Here is a 21,022-nt window from a genome sequence, read left to right on the forward strand (position 1 = left end):
CCTCTTGAGTACCAAGATAAAATGTATCACTAGGCCCTGCAGCAAGAAGACTTCTTGGAATCTGACCGGCCCTAGGGAACTCTCTGCAGTGAGCCCCAGAAAGTGGCTGCCCAGCCTCTGGTGCCTGCACACTGGTGGCAGGGGAGAACTGACCCTCCCCTGAGAAGCCACACAGCTCTGGAGCCAGCTGGGTATGGGTATGCCTAAACCGTTCATCTTCCCTCCTGGTTGTCCCTAAAAACACTTGTAGGGAACAGATGATAATCTAATGTGCTACAGCACACACACACACACACACACACACACACACACACCCCTCCCTACCTGCCCCCATAGTAGAGCAGCCCATTTGTGGGATACCATGATGTATATGACAGGCACCTGGTGGTCAGCCTCCTGCTGTTATTTCGTGCCAGGTACAGCTCCATAGTGTCCTTCCCGTGTTCCTGTGAGCTCATGTGTCTCTCCCTCCTGTTCAGAGGCCAGTGTGTCTGTAGGAAGCAGTTCAAGTGGGAACTGGTCCAGACAGAGCCAGGGTGGGGGGTGCAGATCAAATGGGGTGGACTTGTGTGCTGGAAAGCACTGTGGTGGGCCCGTGTCTCTCTTAACCAGGGCCCTCTGGGTGTGCATAAGTCCCCAGACACACTGAGGTTTCTGGTACCAGGAGCCCCTGGAGGAGCACCTGGGGTTTGAGCGGAAACTGCATCTCACTGGAACCTGGTAGCATGTCTGTTCCAAGTCACAAAGAGAAAGTGTACCAGGCCAGAGGTGGGGCCTAATGGAACCAGGCACCCGAGGTGGGAGGGGTTTGCTCCAGCCGTGCAGGGGTTGTTTGCTTGGCTGTGGAGGTTAGAGATTAATCAGCACTCTCATCTGGGAGCCTTGGGCTGGGCAATGGTGTGTCTCGCCAAAGACCGGCCTCTGGTGGCACAGTCTTCTAGGCTGACTTACAGACCTTGGTCATAGGAAACTTTTTGGGGTGGTGAGAGGGGTGAGCAGGCTGGCGTCAGACACATTATTTAGCTCAGCTAATGGTCCTCTTTCTCAGCTCTCAGGCTCTTGAGTGCTGGGGATTATGGGAGTGCATGGCTGTTTCCTGTATCAATTTCACTTTTTCAGATGGGAAGCGTGCAGTGCGCCCGATGGAGTGCTTTCCTCTGTCCCTACACTTAGCTAACCCTTCCGATCATTTACTTCTGTCTCCCAGCCTCTTGTGCTGTGCCAATGTTGCCCTATGACCTCTGCTAAGCCCTTTAACCTCTGACCTCATCAGATGAGACATCACTCAGGCTTACCCCAAAATGGCTGTAGCTAGGAGGTGGGGCTTCAGGGAACAACTGGAAGGCGTGGCCGGAAGTTGCCGGAAGGGTGGGGCCAGTGTCTGAGAACAGTTTTGTGCCGCATTTGGCATCCTTGTTGCAATGGCTTTGTAAGTGACAGAGAGCCGGGCGTGGTGGCGCACGCCTTTAATCCCAGCACTCGGGAGGCAGAGGCAGGTGGATTTCTGAGTTCGAGGCCAGCCTAGTCTACAAAGTGAGTTCCAGGACAGCCAGGGCTACACAGAGAAACCCTGTCTCAAAAAAAACCAAAAAAAAAAAAAAAAAAAGTGACAGAGAGTTTTTCCAGGGAGGTTTCAGTCTGGGAGAAGAGGCAGGTGGGAAGGCAGTAATTCAGTGTTGTGCCCCTAATGGGTCTAGAAAGTTCTCAGAGGAGCCAGAGCCTCAGAAGCTTCAGTCAGTGGAGCTGATCCTATGAGGGGAGGCTGTTTCTGCAGCCGAGGATGTCCGTTGTCCTGTGGATGAAAACCAGGGTCTTTTGGGCAGACTGTATGTCTGGTCCCATCAGCATGGGCACACCGTGTCTTCTTCACATTCCTTCCTCAGATGCCCTGGATAGGAGCGTGCTTTCCCTTCTGGGTCTGGCATTGCCTGATCCTTTAAGCCCTCACCTTAAGCCACTTCCTCAGGGAGGCCTTCTAGGATTTGTCATTACCCAGTCAAAACCAGCCTGCTTTGCTCCGACACAGAAGTGTGCATCTCTGAGTAGCCCGAATAGTTTATTGAATTTGGACAACGTTTGCTGTAAGCTCTGAAGATCCACCAAAGACTTTTGCTCTTGGGTTCTTAAATACCTGGGTAAGGACTTGGACTGTTTGTGGCTGGCCAGGGAGGTTATTTCCTCAAGGATTGCGCTCAAAGGGACTGGCTTTCCAGAGGAGCGAGTCTCTTCTTCGTTGACTCAGTTATGGTATAGCCTCCGTAGTCACTCAGTAGTCAGCCCGGGAAAGCTGCAGGTTCGACGGTGGATGATAGGAAGCAGTGGATGATGGGAAGCATTTATGTCACCACCTGCTGTCGGAATGGGGTCAGCCCCAGGCAAAACACAGATGCAGAGAAGTCTCAATTCCAGACGTTTGAATGCCTGTCTTTTTTTTTTTTTTTAAGATTTATTTATTTATTATATGTAAGTACACTGTAGCTGTCTTCAGACACTCCAGAAGAGGATGCCAGATCTCGTTGCGGATGGTTGTGAGCCACCATGTGGTTGCTGGGATTTGAACTCTGGACCTTCGGAAGAGCAGTCGGGTGCTCTTACCCACTGAGCCATCTCACCAGCCCTGAATGCCTGTCTTAACATGGTTCTTTGCTAGAGATTTCAAGTTCATTGAACACGTAGTTGATGATTCTCTAATAGGTTCCCGGTACTGTGTCAGGGTCTGACCCTGTGAACAAGCAGACAAAATAAATCCATCTTTGTTACAAAGAAGCTACAAGACAGACAAGATACAAAGAACATTAGAGTCATAGAGAAAAATGAACTGGGGAAGAGACAGGGTTCTTAAGGGGCTGTCTGTCTGTCTGTCTGTCTGTCTGTTCTCACAATTACCTGTAAAGAGTGCCTACTGTTGTGACCGATCCTTTTATGGAAGATGATCTGGGATCAGAGTTGAGTGACAGGTCACATAGGTCATTTGTCAGTGACAGCTGGGTTTCTTTTTAACCATTCCCTCTGTCTACTTGGTAAATAGTATGACCCCAGCCGTCTTCTGCTGCCTATGGGCTTTGTGGTCCCGTATGGATTCCGGTTCAGTCCCTGGCTAGAAGATTAAATGGGGTTATCTCCCCAGCTCATCACAGAGTTGAAGACTTAGATGTAGCAGCTGGTGGGTGCTGTGTGCCTAAGTGGGGGGGAAGGGACTAACGAGGCTACCATCCTTGTCTCTGCTAGGCATCCTGCCTCTGTGGCTCTGCACCCTGCATCCTATGCGGCTGTTGCCCCTCAACCCGCAACTCCACGGTGAGCCGCCTCCTCTTCACCAGCTTCCTCTTCTTGGGGGTGCTGGTATCCATCATCATGCTGAGCCCGGGAGTGGAGAGTCAGCTTTACAAGGTGAGTATCCGGGAGGGGTTTGGGAGGCGCCTGGGTCTCCCCGCCTTCCACAGGCAAGGTAAGGTGGTTGACATTCCAGGTACTGATGGTGTATAGATGGCAGGGGTGGGAGATCACCTGAACCTCCTACAAGGTGGATCTCAGAGGAGAATTCAATTCATCACGACTGCCCTCTGCAGGCAGGTCCCGGAAGTGCGTCTCCCCTCAAGGGTTGAAGCCCAGGGTGGGACTCTTGTCTTGGCCAGTGCGTAGGTGTGGATCCATCCCTAGGAAGTCAAGTCGGAGAGAGACCGACTCTCCCTGGGGGTTCCGTGGGCCTCTTAGGGGTTCTACTGAAGACAGGAGGGGAAACCGTTCTGGGAAGCAGGGCTCCACATGTAGCAGTATTGAAATAGGGGGTGGGCGAAGGGGGGTGGAGGGGGAAAGGCGGAGAGCATCAGGGAAATGATCAGCTAGGGGGGAGCCGTTATGGGTTAGGGGCCTGGGTGGCCTTTTTTAGTGTTCAGAGCAACACGGGATGGGAAACAGGCCTTAGAGATGGAGGCAGGCTCAGACCTGATGGCAGACTGCAGGGTTCCGGTGGGTGGGACCCCTCAATCCTCTCTGTTGTCTCCACAGCTGCCCTGGGTGTGTGAGGACAGGACCCAGCAACCCCTGGTCCTGCAGGGGCCCCTGGACTGCGGCTCCCTGCTGGGTTTCCGCGCTGTCTACCGTATGTGCTTTGCCACGGCAGCCTTTTTCTTCTTCTTCATGCTGTTAATGACCTGTGTCCGCAGTAGCCGGGACCCGCGAGCAGCCATCCAGAACGGGTGAGGGGCGGCCACCTACACCCTGGCACACTCCCCTGGGGGGGGGGGTTGTCCTCTCTGCCTGTCCCCAGAGATCTCTAGACTCCATCCTCAGACTCATTAGAAGCCAGAGGTCAGCCTCGTCTATCCCTAGGAGCCGTCCATACCTTTCATTTTGTGAAACAGGGTATCTCACCTGGGGCTGATTCCACTAGCCTGGCTAGCCAGCCCCCCAGGGACAAGCATGTCTGGGTTTTTTTTTTTTTATAATTTTTTTTAAGATTTATTTATTTATTATATGTAAGTACACTGTAGCTGTCTTCAGACACACCAGAAGAGGGCGTCAGATCTCATTTCGGGTGGTTGTGAGCCACCATGTGGTTGCTGGGATTTGAACTCTGGACCTTCGGAAGAGCAGTCAGGTGCTCTTACCCACTGAGCCATCTCACCAGCCCATGTCTGGGTTTTTATGTGTTTACTAGAGATCAAATGGCCGTCGTCATGCCTGCATGACAATCACTTCACCAATTGAGCTATTTCCCCAACCTCTCCTCTCATCCATTTCACAAATGAGGAAACAACTCAGAGAAGGTAGCGGTTTGCCTGAGCTCACACAGTAGTAGCTTAGTAACAGTCTCCTTGCTTGGTTCTTCCCACTGGCCTGAGCTCCAGGCTTTTTCTCGGAATGGGAAAGAACCTATATCTATCAGATCACCAGGAAGGCCCTTCACCTCCCCAGGACCGGTTTCTTGGGGTGGAGTTTCTGGGCTGCGTCTGCTCTGGCTCTGTGTGTCCCCGCCACCTACCACTCAGCTCTCCTCTTCATTTCTCCTGCAGGTTTTGGTTTTTTAAATTCCTGATCCTTGTGGGTATCACTGTGGGCGCCTTCTACATCCCTGATGGCTCCTTTCCCAAGAGTAGGTGGCTCTAGGGACAGTGGAGGGGAGGGGCAGAAAGGAGGGTGGTGGATAGGTGGTAGGGTGGGTGGGGTGGGTGGGGTGGGTGGTAGGGTAGGTGGCTCTTTGCCTTGGCATCTCACTGACTCCAGATGGCAGCTGGTCTTCCACATTCTCTTTACTAGGTAGCACGCTGATGCTTGGCTTTAATGCCTTTGGGTCACTCTGGGTGGGGAACCATCTAGCTTGAGCGCTACTTAGCCAAACCGTGAAAGGGGGACTCTACTTCTCTGGTGTCTTCCATGCAGAGGATGATGTGAGAGTCTACTGAATGAATCTGTGTGTTTGAGAAAGAATGCCTGACTGAAGCTATGCTGGGAACCCTGGGGCCCTCCCTGTTGTCCCCATAGCTGGGCCTGTGGCGCCAGCCCCCTGCCTCACAGCCCTCTCTCCACAGTCTGGTTCTACTTTGGCGTCGTGGGCTCCTTCCTCTTCATCCTCATCCAGCTGATCCTGTTTGTTGACTTTGCCCACTCCTGGAATCAGCGGTGGCTGTGTAAGGCCGAGGAGTGTGACTCTCCAGCCTGGTACGCAGGTCAGTGTCCTGCCAGCCTCCACACTGAGGGACTGGGTCCCTCATGGATCAGGGTCTGGAGCTGAGGAGGTTTGCGGAGGGGTGGAGGAAGAGACTGATGGTTGTGGGAAGCTGCCTGAGGGGCCCTGGGGGGGGGGTGAGGTCAGTAGCTTCTGCAGGAAAGACTGCACACAGCAGGGAATGGGCCAGGCTCTTTCGGTGGTGGGTGGCTCAACTGTACTTTAAGTGGTGTTTGGTCGTTGACATCCTAGCAGCAGATTGCCCTGCTGAATCTCTTGTACTTATTGTAAGTCTTCAAGAAAGGCTGGGCTAGCACTCATTTCTCTTTGAAAATATGACGACCTGATTTTATATTCCCAGAAGCCACACAAAAAGCACAGTGTGAGCTGGGTGGTGGTGGCGGTATATGCTTTTAATCTCAGCACTTGGGAGGGAGAGTTCCAGGCTGGCCTGCTCTATAGAGCATCTAGGACAGCCAGAGCTATACAGAGAAAACCTGTCTCAAGAAAAGAGAAAAAAGAAAAGAAAGAAAAACGAAAGGAAGGAGCCACAGAAGTATGTTGCTAGCTGGCTGCTCACAGGCTCATGCTTAATTAGCCATCTTATACAGCCACCTGTATAAGGACCACCTGCTTAGGGAATCGAGCCGCCCACAGTGGGCTGAGCCCTCCTACATCAATTAATAAGCAAGGTAGTCGCCTGTAGACATTGGTCTCTCACAGGCCAATCTGATTTGGGCAGCTCTTCATGTGAGACTCCTTTCTCAAGTGATTCTAGGTTGTGCCAAGTTGACTATGATAGTGGCAATAAGGTGAAAGCATTTGTCACACAAACCTAGTGCCCTGAGTTTGATCCCCAGACCTTACATAAACATGGGAGAAGAGAATCCTCAAAGAATCCAGAGTCATCCTCTGACTTTCATATGTGTGCCATGGCACATGTGCCCCCACACGTCAGCACATGCACACACACACACACACACACACAAAACTAGGTTTGATACTCACACCTGCAAGCCCAGCATATGGGAGATAGAGAAAGGAGAGTCAAGAGTTCAAGGCCAGCCTCTACTAAATAGTGAGTTGGAGGCTTAGACTGAACTGCATGAAATATACCCCCTTTCAGAAGACACCACAAAGGTCCTGGTGTGGTAGTCCATAGTTTAATGTACTCTGGAGGCAGAGGCAGGGGCAGATGTCTGTGAATTTGAGGCCAGCCTGGTCTACAGAGCAAGTTCCAGGATAGCCAAGACCACATAGAGAAACCCTGTCTCAAAGCAACAGCAGCAACAGCAACAGCAGCAGCAACAACAATCGCATCAGTGTGACTATTTTAAAAAATGGAATACTTTGAGTTTGAATTGAAGCCTGGGTTTATTGCTGGATTAGTTATTGATAACTATTTTTTAAAGATTTATTTATTATTATATTTAAGTACACTGTAGCTGTCTTCAGACACACCAGAAGAGGGCGTCAGATCTCATTACAGATGGTTGTAAGCCACCATGTGGTTGCTGGGAATTGAACTCAGGACCTTTGGAAGAGCAGTCGGTGCTCTTAACCACTGAGCCATCTCTCCAGCCCTATTTTTTTTCTAGATTACAAAATTTTAGCTGTTGAAGTTGTCTAACCCAAACTCGAAATTTAGGCAGAGATTAAGGATAACGGACTATAAAAGCTGGATCTCTCCTATTCTATTTGGTCTTGAGGACTTTATTGGCAAATTTTTTTGGATTATTTCATGTGGATGAGTATTTGCCTGCATGTATGTTGTGCACTGTGTGTGCCTGGTGTCTATGCCGGCAGAGAGTGTCACCTCCCCTGGGACTGGAGTTACAGATGGTTGTGATCCACCATGTGGGTGTTGGGAACTGAACCCTGTAAGGGCAAAGAGGGCTCCTGAATGCTGAACTGCAGCCATCTCAACAGTCCTGAAAATTCTCTTGAATGACAGAGGTGCAATGATGTCTTCTACAACCCTGTTTGTCTTTATTGTACTCAGAGTGACAGTCGCCTTCATAGCATGCGAGTCACTATGGGTTGGATTGGGACAGGAACTCACAGAGGCGCCGTGGGGAGCCACTCTCTGTGTTAGGAAACTGAGGCCTGTGGCAGGAGAGCGGCTCAGTCCCCTAGGGTGACTGGTGTTCCTCCCTCTGCCTCCCGGATCTGAGCGTTGCTCTGCACACCTCTGCCCAGGCCTTTTCTTCTTCACCTTCCTCTTCTACCTGTTGTCCATCGCCGCTGTGGCACTGATGTTCGTCTACTACACGGAGTCTGGTGCCTGCCATGAGGGCAAGGTCTTCATCAGCCTCAACCTCACCTTCTGTGTCTGCGTCTCCATCATTGCTGTCCTGCCCAAGGTCCAGGTGAGCAACCCCCTTTGCAGATGTTCTGCCTGCATATATGCCTGCACCCCAGAAGAGGGCGCCAGATTTAATTATAGATGGTTGTGAGCCACCATGTGGTTGGTGGGAATCGAACTCAGGACCTCTGGAAGAGCAGTCAGTGCTCTCAATCTCTGAGCCATCTTTCCAGCCCTAGAAAAGTGCTTTAACCGTGCTGGAGCCTCTCCTTCCTAAAGTAGAAAATGCTCTTTGGGATTGCTCTCAGTATGGAAGTCTGACTGGGCAGATAGGTATCAAGCTCCAGCTGTTGCTTTAGTAACTAATTTTGTGCCAGTCAAGAGAAAAGATGTTCGGAGTTCAAATGGAGGTATCGGGGAGTGGGGTACAATTTCCTGACTTCCTATCTCAGACCCTCTGTGACAATGGACAGGGCTGGCAGAATGGTCCTTTCACAAGGACTTCCCAGTTTGGATCTCAGTGTTCACAGGTAGCTTAAGTTTTGGGGGAGTCATTAGTACAAAGGTTGGGGGCCTCTTTTCTGCTCAGAGCCTTCATTTCCCATGGTGAAGGTTGGAGCCTATGAAGGGAGATGCACACGGGGCTCATCGGGTGGGCACCTGCTGTCACCTCGCTCTGCTGTGTGGAGTACAGGAAGGAGGAGGGCAGGAACCAGTCATCCCTGGCACCTGTCACCCGTGTCTCTCATTCCTCAGATTGTCGTCTCTGCGTCACTGAGGAACAAACAGGCTTAAAGGAGTAAGAGAGGGTGGGAATGGCTCAGACAGTAAGGTGCTCTCTGTACCAGCATGAGGGCCTGGGTTTGATCTCCGGCACCATGTCAAAAAGTCAGGTACGCTTTTAACCCAAGAGCTGGAGGTAGGGACTACCAGTCCAGTCAAACTGACGGGCACCAGGTCCTACTGAGATCCCTTGTCACAAAACACACAAAGGACACGGATCCTGAGGGACAGCAGCTGAGGTTGCCCTCTGGCCCTCAAACATGCACATACATGCACATGCTCACACAATGCTCACTCACACATACATGCATACACTCGTACGAGTACACACATACACATATGTACACTCTCACACACACGTACACACTCATACTCACATACACACATACATATTCATGTACACACTCACACATTCACACTCACGTTCTCTCTCTCTCACACACACACACACACACACATATATACACGCATACATTCACACATACATACACATGCATGATCTCTCTCTCTTTCTCTCTCTCTCTCTTTCTCTCTCTCTCTCTCTCTCTCTCTCTCACACACACACACACACACACACACTCTCACATACACACACCCTTCTACAGAAAGAAGATGAAGAAGAGACTTAGCCAAGGCTAGTAAACAGTGGGGCTGGGATTTGAACCAAGGAGGGCTGACTCCAGAGCTTGTGCATGGAGTGTGGAGCGGGCAAAATCCATCAGTAGGAGTCAAGGCCAAACTAAACAAGTTTGGTTGAGAGCTTTGTGGATCAAAGGCAGGGAGCTGGTGGGGCACGAGTTAACATAGCAGGAGTTCAGAACCTTATTTCCCTCTCTCCCGCTCACCCCCTACACCCACCCACTCCCAAGCAGAGGGGCCAGGAATATGTCTGGTTTCAAAGCCATGGAGGGGGAAGAGATTTGCAGAGCAGGTTGAGTGTCAGGGTGTCTGGAGTGTGACAGTGGGGTACAGGCAAGTGACGCTGAGCTAGCTGGAGAAATTGACCTGAACATGTGGAGAGAAAGAATTAGGGCTCCGGTTTTGGATAGGAAGGAGTGGTGAGTGATCTGGGGTGCTGAGTGGCCTGGGCTCTTACCTGTGAACTCTCATTGCCAGGATGCTCAGCCCAACTCAGGTCTGCTGCAAGCCTCCGTCATAACCTTGTATACAATGTTTGTCACCTGGTCCGCCCTGTCCAACGTCCCTGGTGAGTATGAGACAAGCCTCTGGTCCAAGGCAACCTGCTGAAGTGTGAGGGACATCGCAGGTGTCTGGGCCACCCAGAGGCACAGGGTGTGTGTGTGCGGGGGTGGGAGGTGGGGTGGGGTGAGCACGAGGGTCTCATCTGCTCCTGGAATTGTTTCTTTCATTGTATCTGCCATGTGCTTTCTGCTGCTGGTCCTTGGAAGGTCAAGTGTGTGTGTATGTGTGTGTGTGTGTGTGTGTGTGTGTGTGTCCTCTTGGGTCAGCCCTCTGCTATCCTCAAAGTTCCCTGACTCGTAGATCCAGTCAGCTAAAGGTTCAAGGTGTCTGTGTTCCTTCCTCAGACCAAAAATGCAACCCTCACCTGCCCACTAAAAACGGAACAGGCCAGGTAGACCTGGAGGACTACAGCACAGTATGGTGGGATGCCCCGAGCATCGTGGGCCTCGTCATCTTCATCCTGTGCACCTTCTTCATTAGGTACCACGGGCTTGGGCTCTGGGAGGGGGACTGACTGGGGGAGGGAGGGAAGACCATGGAGCTTTCTACGGCTGTGATAAATACCACAGCCAAATCCAGTGTGGTGAGGAAAAGGATTATTTTGGCTTACACAGCTCACTCACAGTTCACCGTGGCGGAACACTGCTTGCTGGTTTGCTTTTGGTGGCACGCTCAGTTTGCTTTCTTATATAACCCAGGCTCATTCGCCCAGGGGTAGCACTACTCACAGTAGGCTGGGCCCTCCCACATCAACCATTAATCAAGAAAATGACCCTTTTTAGTTGGTTCCCTCCCTGGGGATTGAACTCAGCTCTTCAGGTATGGCAGCTGGTGACTTGACCCACTGAACCACGTCCCTGGTCCTGTTTGTTATTTTCATGAAAACTCCTCTTGTAACATTTATTAAAACAATGCTGTGGACCAGTCGAAACAGCAGAAGAATAAACGTATCAAGACACAAGCTGTAGACATTTCCAAGTGCGTGGCTGGAGAGATGGCTCAGTGGTTAAGAGCACTGGTTGTTCTTGTAAAGGACCCGGGTTCAATTCCCAGCACCCACGTGGCAGCTCACAACTGTCTGCAACTCCAGTTCCAAGTGACCTGACACCTTCTTATAGACAGGAAGGCAGGCAATACACCGATGCATGTAAAAAAAAAATAAGGTTAAAAAGAGAGAGAGAGAGAGAGAGAGAGAGAGAGAGAGAGGGAGGGAGGGAGGGAGAGGGAGAGGGAGAGGGAGAGGGAGAGGGAGAGGGAGAGGGAGAGGGAGGGAGGGAGGGAGGGAGGAAGAAAGAAAGAAAGAAAGAAAGAAAGAAAGAAAGAAAGAAAGAAAGAAAGAAAGAAAGAAAGAAAACTCCTAAGTGTCAAATGCACTGACTCATTCAAAAGTCCAAGAAAGGCCAGCACCCAGAAAATAAAGTATGTGTACCATGGCATATATGTGGAGGTCACATGGATTCTGAGGATGAAACTCAGGTCACCAGGCTGTGCAAGGACTTTTAGCTCACAGAGGTTGCCATCTTGACAACTTGTGGCGTTGTTTGGTCTTTCTTTTCAATGCTGAGATCAGGCTGGGGCTTTGCTAGTGATTGGCCAGTGCTCTGCTACTGACTCCTCCCCCTCCCCTCCCCCACCTCCTCCTCCCCCCTCCCTTCCTTTTCATAAACATGAATGATTGCTAAAACAAAATCCCTAAGACTAATAAAGTTCAAGGTTTCCAGACATGGCTCATGCCTGTAATTCCAACCTTTGGGAGGGAGAGGCAGGAGGGAGGGCTGCTGTGAGTTTTAGAACAACCTGGGCTTGTAACGTGACTGAGTTCCGGGCCAGCCTGAGATGCTCATACAAAACAACCAGAGGGCCTGAGTGTGGGTCTCCAGCAGAGACCCGAAGCACAGTATTATAACCTCTGCCCTGCAGGGTGGGGGACAAGGGGAGTCTCAGGAGTTTGCTGGCCAGCCAGTGTATCTGAAATGTCACCTTCCAGGATCAATGAGAGACCCTGCCTCAAAAACTAAAGTAGCTGAGCAGTTGAGGAAGAAACCTAACATCATCTTCTGGCTTACACGAGTGTTTACACATAGACACACATACACACGCACACGCACACACCATGTTACTACAGGCAAGGGCACCCATGTATACACATGCACACACTCTCCACCCTCCCCCAAAACAAGCTGTATCAGTTTTCCTTCTGTTGCTGGGATAAATACCACGATCCAAAGCAACTTGGGAGGGAAGGATTTACTTCAGCTTACGCTTCCAGGCTCCAACTGTTCCATCCTGGAAAGATGTCAGAACCAGAACCCGGAAGGAGGCAGGAGCTGGGGCCTGGGGCTGAGGAGGAGGGACATGAGTTTCTGGCTTACCCCCGCTAGCTTGCTCAGCCTGCTTTCTTAGTCCAGGGCGACCTGCCCTGGGTGGCACCACCCACAGTGTGCTGGGTCCTTCTGGGTCCTCCTGAAGTGGTCATTAATCTAGATGATGTCCCAAAGTCTACCTAGAAGCTGTTGCTGATGCAGGCAATCCCTCAATTGAGGCTCCCTCTTCCTAGAAGACCCTAGCTAGTTTGTGTCAAAATGACAAAAACTTAAGCAGCTCCTGGTTTGGTGCTTTTTCTGCTTTTTAAAAAGATTTTATTTATTTATTTTACATATATGATGAGAACATATATACTGATGTAATTGTCTTCAGACACATCAGAAGAGGGCATCAGATCCCATTGCAGATGGTTGTGAGCCACCATGTGGTTGCTGAGAATTGAACTCAGGACCTTTGGAAGAGCAGTCAGTGCTCTTAACCACTGAGCCATCTCTCCAGCCCCGTTTGGTCCTTTTCATTACTTGGTACTCAGTACTCTGTACTCAGTACCCAGCACCTGTTCTGGGAATGGTATGAAATAGTTTATACCCTGTACAGGGCATTCATGAGACATGCTGAGTGAATCCAGGGTTCACAGAGGGTGTATTTTACTCAGGGGTATAAGGAGTCGGAGTAGAGCTGAGGGTCTGAGCAGTTTGTTGATCCCTGGGCCTCCAAGGAGCCAAGATCACCCAGTACTGTGACAGTTTCCAGACACACCCTGCTGTGCTGTGTCTGCCCACCTCTGTTAGTGGCCCTAACAGCCTGCCTTCCTCTCCCACAGCCTGCGATCCTCTGACCACCGTCAGGTGAACAGCCTGATGCAGACAGAGGAGTGTCCGGCAGAGATGGTGCAGCAGCAGCAGGTGGCCGTCAGTGACGGCAGAGCCTATGACAATGAGCAGGATGGTGTCACCTATAGCTACTCCTTCTTCCACTTTTGCCTGGTGCTGGCCTCCCTGCATGTCATGATGACACTTACCAACTGGTACAGGTATGCCTCTGCAGCCTGGTGGGTGGCAGGACCTGGCTGATGTAATTGTCTTCAGACACATCAGAAGAGGGCATCAGATCCCATTACAGATGGTTGTGAGCCACCATGTGGTTTCTGAGAATTGAACTCAGGACCTTTGGAAGAGCAGTCAGTGTTCTTAACCACTGAGCCATCTCTCCAGCCCCGTTTCCCCCAGCTACTCATGGGTGTTCTGGTCTCTGCTCAGAGCTTGGGAACATAGGTGGTAGGGTCTGCCTTAGATCCCCATAACCCAACCCTTGCTCTCTGCCTTAGTTTCCCTGCTGTGCCTTCTTAGCCCAGCTTCTGATATGTTTGCTTAGAGACCAGAAGGGGCAGTTAGGAGGTGAGGCTGGGATGAGCAGGGAGACCATGTTTGCAAATCAGGGCTGGACTGTAGGGGAGTCTGGTGTGGGAAGCATGGAGGGACAGGATTAGGATGGGGCAGTCAGACTCGAAGTCACAGAATTAAGAGTAAGAGTCATCAGGCAGTGTTGGCACATATCTTTAATCCTAGCATCAGGAGGCATAGAGGGATCTCCATGAGTTTGAGGCCAGCCTGGTCTACAGAGTGAGTTCTAGGACATCCAGAGAAACCTGGTCTCCAACAAACACACAAAAGTCAGAATCAAGAGGTCTAGAGTTGGGGTTAGGACCATTGAGAGTCACATCTTGTCAGGACTGTTGGGGAGTCATAGTCTGTCGATATACACAGGTCATTTGGTTAACATTGAGGTTCGGAGGCAATCAAACCAGTAGGGAGGCAACGAGCTGAAGTCAGGGTAATAAGGTCGGGGGCAAGGATGAGTTATTGGCTTAAGAACCAAAGTCAGGGACAAGCAGTGTTAAGTTCATCACTCCTCAGGGATGAGGAGCCAAAGAACTGAGTGACACAGTCCTAAAGACAGAGTTTCTCTGTGTGGCCCAGGTGAGCCTTGAACTTGAGATCCTTCTGCCCTACTGCCTGAGAGGCTGGGATTACAGGCCTGGACCGCTGACCCTAGGACTTTTTTGTTTTGTTTTTGTTCAGGGTCTCATATAGCTCAGGTAGACCTCACACTCATTCTGCAGCGAAGGATGATCTTGAAGTCCCGATCTTCTTGCCTCTGCCTCCTAAGTGCTGGGATTAAAGGTGTGCATCACCATGCCTGGCTCATGGTGACAAAGTGAGGGACCAGGAGTCAGGAGATCAAGTGGAGGCCTCAAACTATAGTCAGGACTGGAGTTGAGGTCAAGTTTGGACCTGGAGTCCAGGGTCCTAGGTCAGGTGTCTCCAGTGTGAAGCACAGGGATTGAAGTGACACGGTAAGAGCCAGGGTTGAGTTTTGATGTCTCAGCTGGCTCATCAGGTCAGGGAACAAGACTGAGGTCACAGTACTGGGGATCAGGCTCATGAGCCCGATGGTGTGTTCCAGCCCTGGAGAGACCCGGAAGATGATCAGCACTTGGACCTCAGTGTGGGTGAAGATCTGTGCCAGCTGGGCGGGGCTGTTCCTCTACCTGTGGACCCTAGTGGCACCCCTGCTCCTGCCCAACAGAGACTTCAGCTGAGAATGCCCTGCTGCCTGCCTACCTGGTGCCTTGGGGCTCAACAAGGGCCAACCCACCCTTGACCACAGCTATCTGCTCCCTTCCAGGACCTGCTCAAGTCAGGATTCTCCATTCTCAGTGCCTCCAGGGTCTGTGGGACATGATGCTCTGACCCAAGCCCTGCCTTCCTTTGCCCATGATCATGCACACCCACCCTTGGGACTGAAGTTAACCCCTGTTCTCAGGGTCTCCAGAAGAGGGCATGAGAGTAGAGAGTGGCCCAGAGCTTCTCAGCTGACAGGGGGGTACCCACCCTATACACTAAGGCCTGTGCTCCAGGCCTCCAGAGCCCACCCCCTTCCTAGACCACGTGCCTTACTGAGTCTCTTAAGACTTCACTCAATAAACATGCCAGTACCTGTGTGTGCCTCCCATGTCTTGTGTGCCTCACCCCTGGTGTGAGGAGGCCTCGTGCCTCCTTAGCCAACCTGGGAGCTGGGGCGTGCTTGGAATGAGGGTGTTGAAGAGTATGGTGAGCAGGACAGAGGACAGGGGTGATGAGCTAGACAGGACCCTTGTTTACAGTGTCTGTCCGGGTGCTCTACTCCCCTCTGTCCTATATTCATAGTCTGGATGTCATCATTCACTTCTCTAAGCAAGGGCTACCGTGGTCCTTGGGCTTGATGTCATGGGAGTCCAGAGAAGACCCGCGACATTCCCAGGCCTTGAAACACCTGGGAAAGGACTTGTGCCCTGGAGCCACCAAGCCTGCCTGCCTCTAAGAAGGCCAGGGCACCTAGCTCTTCAATGATTAGAGGAATGTGGTGCTGCCTGGTTGGTCAGTGACTTCTGCAGTGGCTCAAGGAGTGTGGCCTGTACACCAGGCTCAGCCAGAGATGCTCAGTGGTGTGAAGGTCACAGGCAGGCTCCTATCACTCCAGTGCAGACCAGGCTTCCCGCCCACTTGTGGGTGTGGCCTTGTGGGGGTGTGGCCTGTAGGTAGTTCTTTGAAAGTCTGTTTGGGTGCTTCTACAGTCTTGCCCAGGACACAACCATCTCCTAGGTACCACCAGGGTTTCAGGGAGTATAGGGATTCAAATAGACACCCTGAAAAAGAGCAGGAAGCGTTGGGCTGAGAGGACATTTGCTGAGGTACACAAGGCCAAGGAAGAGGAGCTCAAGGGCAAGTACAAACTGGGGTGCAGACAGCATGCGGGGTCAGAGGAAATCAAGGAGATAGGTGTGGATGGGATGGTACAGTCTCCCTCAGGGGATGTGGGAAGACTAGACAGAGGGGAACTACTGGGGTACTGAGCTGGCAGAAGCCTAAAATTGTGAGCTGATGCTGGGATGTTCCCCATGACTACATGGTAGAGTCACATTGTATTTTAGACAGATTTCCCTGGGTGAGGTGGGGCGCATGGAGGCTGGACTTCGTGAAGCTGAGGAAGGTTCTCACTAGGGATGGGTCTGGAGGATGTGCTTGCCCCGCCCCCCTGGCCCTCCAACACCGCCCCCCCTCCCCACCCCCCCCATCCTCTGCGTGAGGTTGTCAGAGCACCATGCATTGCTATTCTTTCCTTGTTTCTCCTTCAGGAGAAAAGAAATGCCCAGGGTGTCCTCGTGGCCTGTGCATTTATAGAGGTGGTTGATTTGCCAGATGTGGTGGTGCACACCTTTAATCTCGCCACTTGTCAGGGAGGCAGAGGTAGGTTTATAAACTGAGTTCCAGGACAGCCAGGGTTACACAGAGAAACCCAAAACAAAAACAAAAACAAAAAGAAAAAAAAAAAAAACCTTCCCTCAACACCCCCCCCCAAAAAAAAAAAAAAAAAAAAAAAAAAGAAAAAGTGGCTGTGGTTGTAAGCTTGTTACAGTCTCAGATCATTCAGTCAGCAATGCACTCACCACGTGCCAGGGGCTGGGCCGGGCCTTGCTGGTGGTATGGGGGAGGGGCAGAGCAAAGAGCCACTGTTCTAGGTAGGTGAAGGACTTTCCCCTTGTCTCCTTGATATCACACTCATTAGCCTAGAGGTAGGGTTGTCACCACCCACCAGGGCAGGGAACCTGTTTAGCTGTCCCCTCTCCTGCTGCCCAGAGACCTGACTTCCACCTACCCTCCCATCTGTTCCTGCCTCCTCTGTTCTTCCTTCCCACCACCCACACCCTCTCTTCCTTGTAGACCTGTCACTATCCCTTTCTGCTCACTTCCCCGCTTTGGGAAGAGAAGCTCTTGCCTGCAAGCCCCTGATAGGGTGTGCTTCCTTACTGCACTGGGACTGAGAAAAGAGCTGTCCGAGAAACTACACCGTCCTGTCCCCAGGCCACTGTCCTTCAGCCCCACCTGCAGTTTAGGTTGCAGAGTGACGAGGGGGTTGGGGGGCAGGGTGAATGCAAAGCTGGTAGATGACGTCTGAAACAGGCAGTGCTTGGAGTGCTCTGGGCTTGGCTAGTTCTGTCTGCATTGATGTGTCATTGTGTGTTATTACCCTCTCGGGACCTCACCTGGATTTTTCATGACCGCGGCCACAGTAGCTTTCTTGTAAGCCATAAAGTGCTTTGCACTCAGTACTTACACAGCAGACAGTCTCAGCCCATGTGGTAGTTTGAATATGCTCAGCCCAGGAGGTGTGGCCTTGTTGGGGTGGGTGTGGCCTTGTTGGAGGAAGTGTATCACTGTGGGGGTGGGCAATGAGGCCCCCCCTCCTAGCTGTCCGATAATGGACTGAACCTCTGAAAATGTAAGCCAGCCCCAGTTAAATGTTTTTCTTTATAAGAGTTGCCTTGGCCATGGTGTGTCTTCACAGCAGTGGAAACCTTAACTGTATCAGCCCCTTCTCCCTTTGCTGCCTGGCCACTTTGCAGCCTCTCTGAGCTAATCGGACATAGGAGGAAATGCTGACTGTGTTTGTCTTTCTGTTATAAGGCATTGCTCTGCCTTTTAACTCAAAGCAGTGTATGGAGCTACAGCAACCTTCTTGGGATGATTAGAACAACAAACCCGTGGATGGAAATCTGCCCTAGGAGACATGGAAGAGTTTGGGTCCTTGATGTCTGTGGGAGCTCTGCTATGCCTGGTCCGGATGTCACTTAGATGGGGAAAACCAACCCCAGTATATCTGAGTCCCATTTCTGTGCCTAATGGGACAGCAGTGCAGCTGAATGCATGGTGGCTAACTGTCTTAGTTACTCTTCTGCTGCTGTGAAGAGACAGTATGACCAAGGCTTACAAAAGAAAGCATCTAGCTGAGGGTTTGTATAGGTTTAGAAGGTTCCGGAGTTTGGGGTGATCACGGCAGGAGGCAGGTAGGTGTGGCACTGGAGCAGAAGCTGAGAGCTTTATTTTCTGACCCTCGAGCAGCAGCTGAAGAGAAGATAGACAGACAGACAGACAGACAGACACATACACACAGAAACAGACAGACAGACACAGACAGAGACAGAGAGACAGACAGACACACACAGAGACAGACACACAAACACACACAGAGAGACACACACACAGACAGAGACAGACAGAGAGACAGAGACACACAGAGACAGAGACAGACAGACAGGCAGACAGACAGACAGACAGAGGCAGACAGAGCCGGACTGAGCCTGGGCCTGGCATGAGCTTTTGAAACCTCATAACTCATTACCAGAGACACACCTTCTCTAACATGGCTACACCTCCTGATCTTTCCCAAACAATTCACTAACTGGGGACTAAGAATTCAAGCATATGTGCCTTTGGGGGCCACTCTCATTGGAATAACCATATTAACTGATATAATTAACTGGCCACTAATTTTAGTAATAAGAACAGCAAGCACTGACCCAGCATCTTGTAGGCATAATGTTTTGTGTGCTGCGAGATTACCCTCGTGCTATTCAGATGCTGACTTCTCTGCCCCCCCCCCATCTTGTTTTAATCTGGACACAGCATTGTAATGCTTATACCAAGAACCTCCTGGCTCAAGTGTGTGTAAACAGTTCTTACCTTTTATTCTCTGCCTTGTCAATAAATGCTGATAACCCAGTGGTTGGGCAGAAGAGAGAAGGAGAAGAGAGTCAGATCATAGGCAGGATGGAGGAATTGGAGCGATGAAGAAGGGGTCTGGAGAGCCAGATCAATACACAAGCATCATGGGATGTGGCTGGGAGTTAGCCAGATTAACATAGCGGTTTAAGATACATCATTCATTTAACTGCTCAGCTATTGAGGTGCAGTCTTAAATACATCTTGGTTTCTCTGTAAAGTTATTGGGGATTACCACAAGGTAAATCAGTACAGCCACCAGATTAATTCACGGCTTACCTTTATATTAGGTATAATTCATTTTCAGACTCTAACCAGCACCCATTTCCCCTACTACTGTGTTTCATTTTTTTTTTTTTTTGTAACCCTTGAATCCATTTGTGTGACAGTCACTGTGCGGTCTAATTCTCCCTAAGGCCAATACAATCGAGAACCTATGCTCACTCGTCATCGTGGTTCCCTGGGGGCCTAGAACAGAGCCTGAGAAAGAGAAGTACTCAGAACAAGTGGCGTTAGTTAAATGAGCACTGTTTGATTCTGGAACAGGGAAGCTGTGGAGGGAGCAGAGTGGAGGGCTCTGTTGAGTCAGAGTTCTGTTTTGAGGGGTCCAACTTTGAGACCATGTTTCTCTCAGTTCTGAAACTCACTCTATAGATCAGACTGGCCTCAAACTCACAATGATCTTTCTGCTTCTGCTTCTCCGGTGCTGGGATTAAAGGTGTACATCATCATATCCAGCTAAAATAAAAAAAAAAAAAATCTTAAGTTTTTTTAAAAAAATCATGGTTAGTGTTAATGGCAGGTTTTGTTGGGCACACCCCTTCTGAAATCCAATGCCCTCTAAATCAGCAAAGACACTAGGACTGCTAGGACTGGGCAACTTGACTCCCCAATTAGCAGCTATTGAATCCTGTTGTCTTGGCTGCTTAGAGCAAACAGCCAGGCCTGACTGCCCTTATGCCAGCACCAGCCTTCTGGAACACTCCACAGACACCCTGAGACAACTATACAAAAGGCAGCTGAGTGCCTTGGCTCCCGAGAGCACAGTCCTAGCCAGGGCTGCTCGGAACATTTTGTAGTGGATTTTTTTGCTCTAACAAGGCTTGATGTATAAGTGTAGGTAAAAAGATCCCATAGTTGTCCCATTTGCCACCTTTTTTTGTTTTTTAAAGATTTATTTATTTATTTTATGTATATGGTTACACTGTAGCTGCACAAATGGTTGTGAGCCTTCATGTGGTTGTTGGGAACTGAATTTTAGGACCTCTGCTCGTTCCAGTAAACCCCGCTCACTCCGGTCAAGTCCTCTCGCTCAGGTCCAAAGATTTATTTGTTACTATATCTGAGTACACTGTAGCTGTCTTCCGACACACCAGAAGAGGGCGTCAGGTCTCATTACAGGTGGTTGTGAGCCACCATATGGTTGCTGGGATTTGAACTCAGGACCTTCAGAAGAGCATTCAGTGCTCTTAACCGTGGAGCTATCTCGCCAGCCCCCATTTGCCATCCTTTTACAGAAGAAATTTTACTTGTCTTCAGTTGTAAATATATAGTTATATATATATCAAACATTTATATAACCATTTAAAAAAGATTTTATATATATATATATATATATATATATATATATATATATATATATATATATATATATATATACTGTTGCTGTCTTCGGACATACCAGAAGAGGGCATCAGATCCCATTACAGATGGTTGTGAGCCACCATGTGGTTGCTGGGAATTGAACTCTGGAAGAGCAGTCATGCTCTTAACCTCTGAGCCATCTCTCCAGGCTCATAACCATTATTTTTTAAAAGTTCTTTGCATACATATACTTTTTCCAATTATGAAAATGAAAACATATTTTTATGTCAATGTAATGGATGTGTTTATTTTTATATAAAGAATTAAATCTTGGCTAAATTTTCAATGCTACAAGACACAGAGCACTTTCAACATTTTTCAGAGTCAATTCACATTTGGCTTTTATAACTGTCAATGTGGAGAGCACCGCTTTGCATCAAAATGTAGTATAAAGTGGTGTAAGTGGAGGAAGGGTGGCCAGGGCTGTTTCTCTAAGAGCAGGGATTTTGTGTGTACGGTAAAGATGCTGCAGATCATCATGTACAGCAGTTT

The 21,022-nt window shown here is 50.1% G+C and overlaps 1 protein-coding gene across 2 annotated transcripts in view; it reads left to right on the plus strand.

Moving 5' to 3' along the window:
* Positions 1-21,022, plus strand: part of Serinc2 (serine incorporator 2) — a 36,389-nt gene that overhangs the window by 7,704 nt on the left and 7,663 nt on the right. Inside the window, exons 2-10 of one of the 2 annotated variants that reach the window (XM_021160306.2) lie at positions 3,229-3,390; positions 4,009-4,199; positions 5,016-5,095; positions 5,532-5,669; positions 7,868-8,037; positions 9,873-9,963; positions 10,304-10,439; positions 13,108-13,317; positions 14,751-15,286. In XM_021160306.2, coding sequence (XP_021015965.1) covers positions 3,229-3,390; positions 4,009-4,199; positions 5,016-5,095; positions 5,532-5,669; positions 7,868-8,037; positions 9,873-9,963; positions 10,304-10,439; positions 13,108-13,317; positions 14,751-14,886 — 1,314 coding nt within the window. In that variant the 3' untranslated portion in view covers positions 14,887-15,286. Of the gene's footprint in view, positions 1-3,228; positions 3,391-4,008; positions 4,200-5,015; positions 5,096-5,531; positions 5,670-7,867; positions 8,038-9,872; positions 9,964-10,303; positions 10,440-13,107; positions 13,318-14,750; positions 15,287-21,022 lie in introns of those variants that run through there. The other variant, XM_085838918.1, reaches the window with a different exon arrangement.

Source organism: Mus caroli, unplaced genomic scaffold (assembly GCF_978045245.1).
Source record: "Mus caroli unplaced genomic scaffold, Mus_caroli_1 scaffold_6, whole genome shotgun sequence".
NCBI lineage: Eukaryota > Metazoa > Chordata > Mammalia > Rodentia > Muridae > Mus > Mus caroli.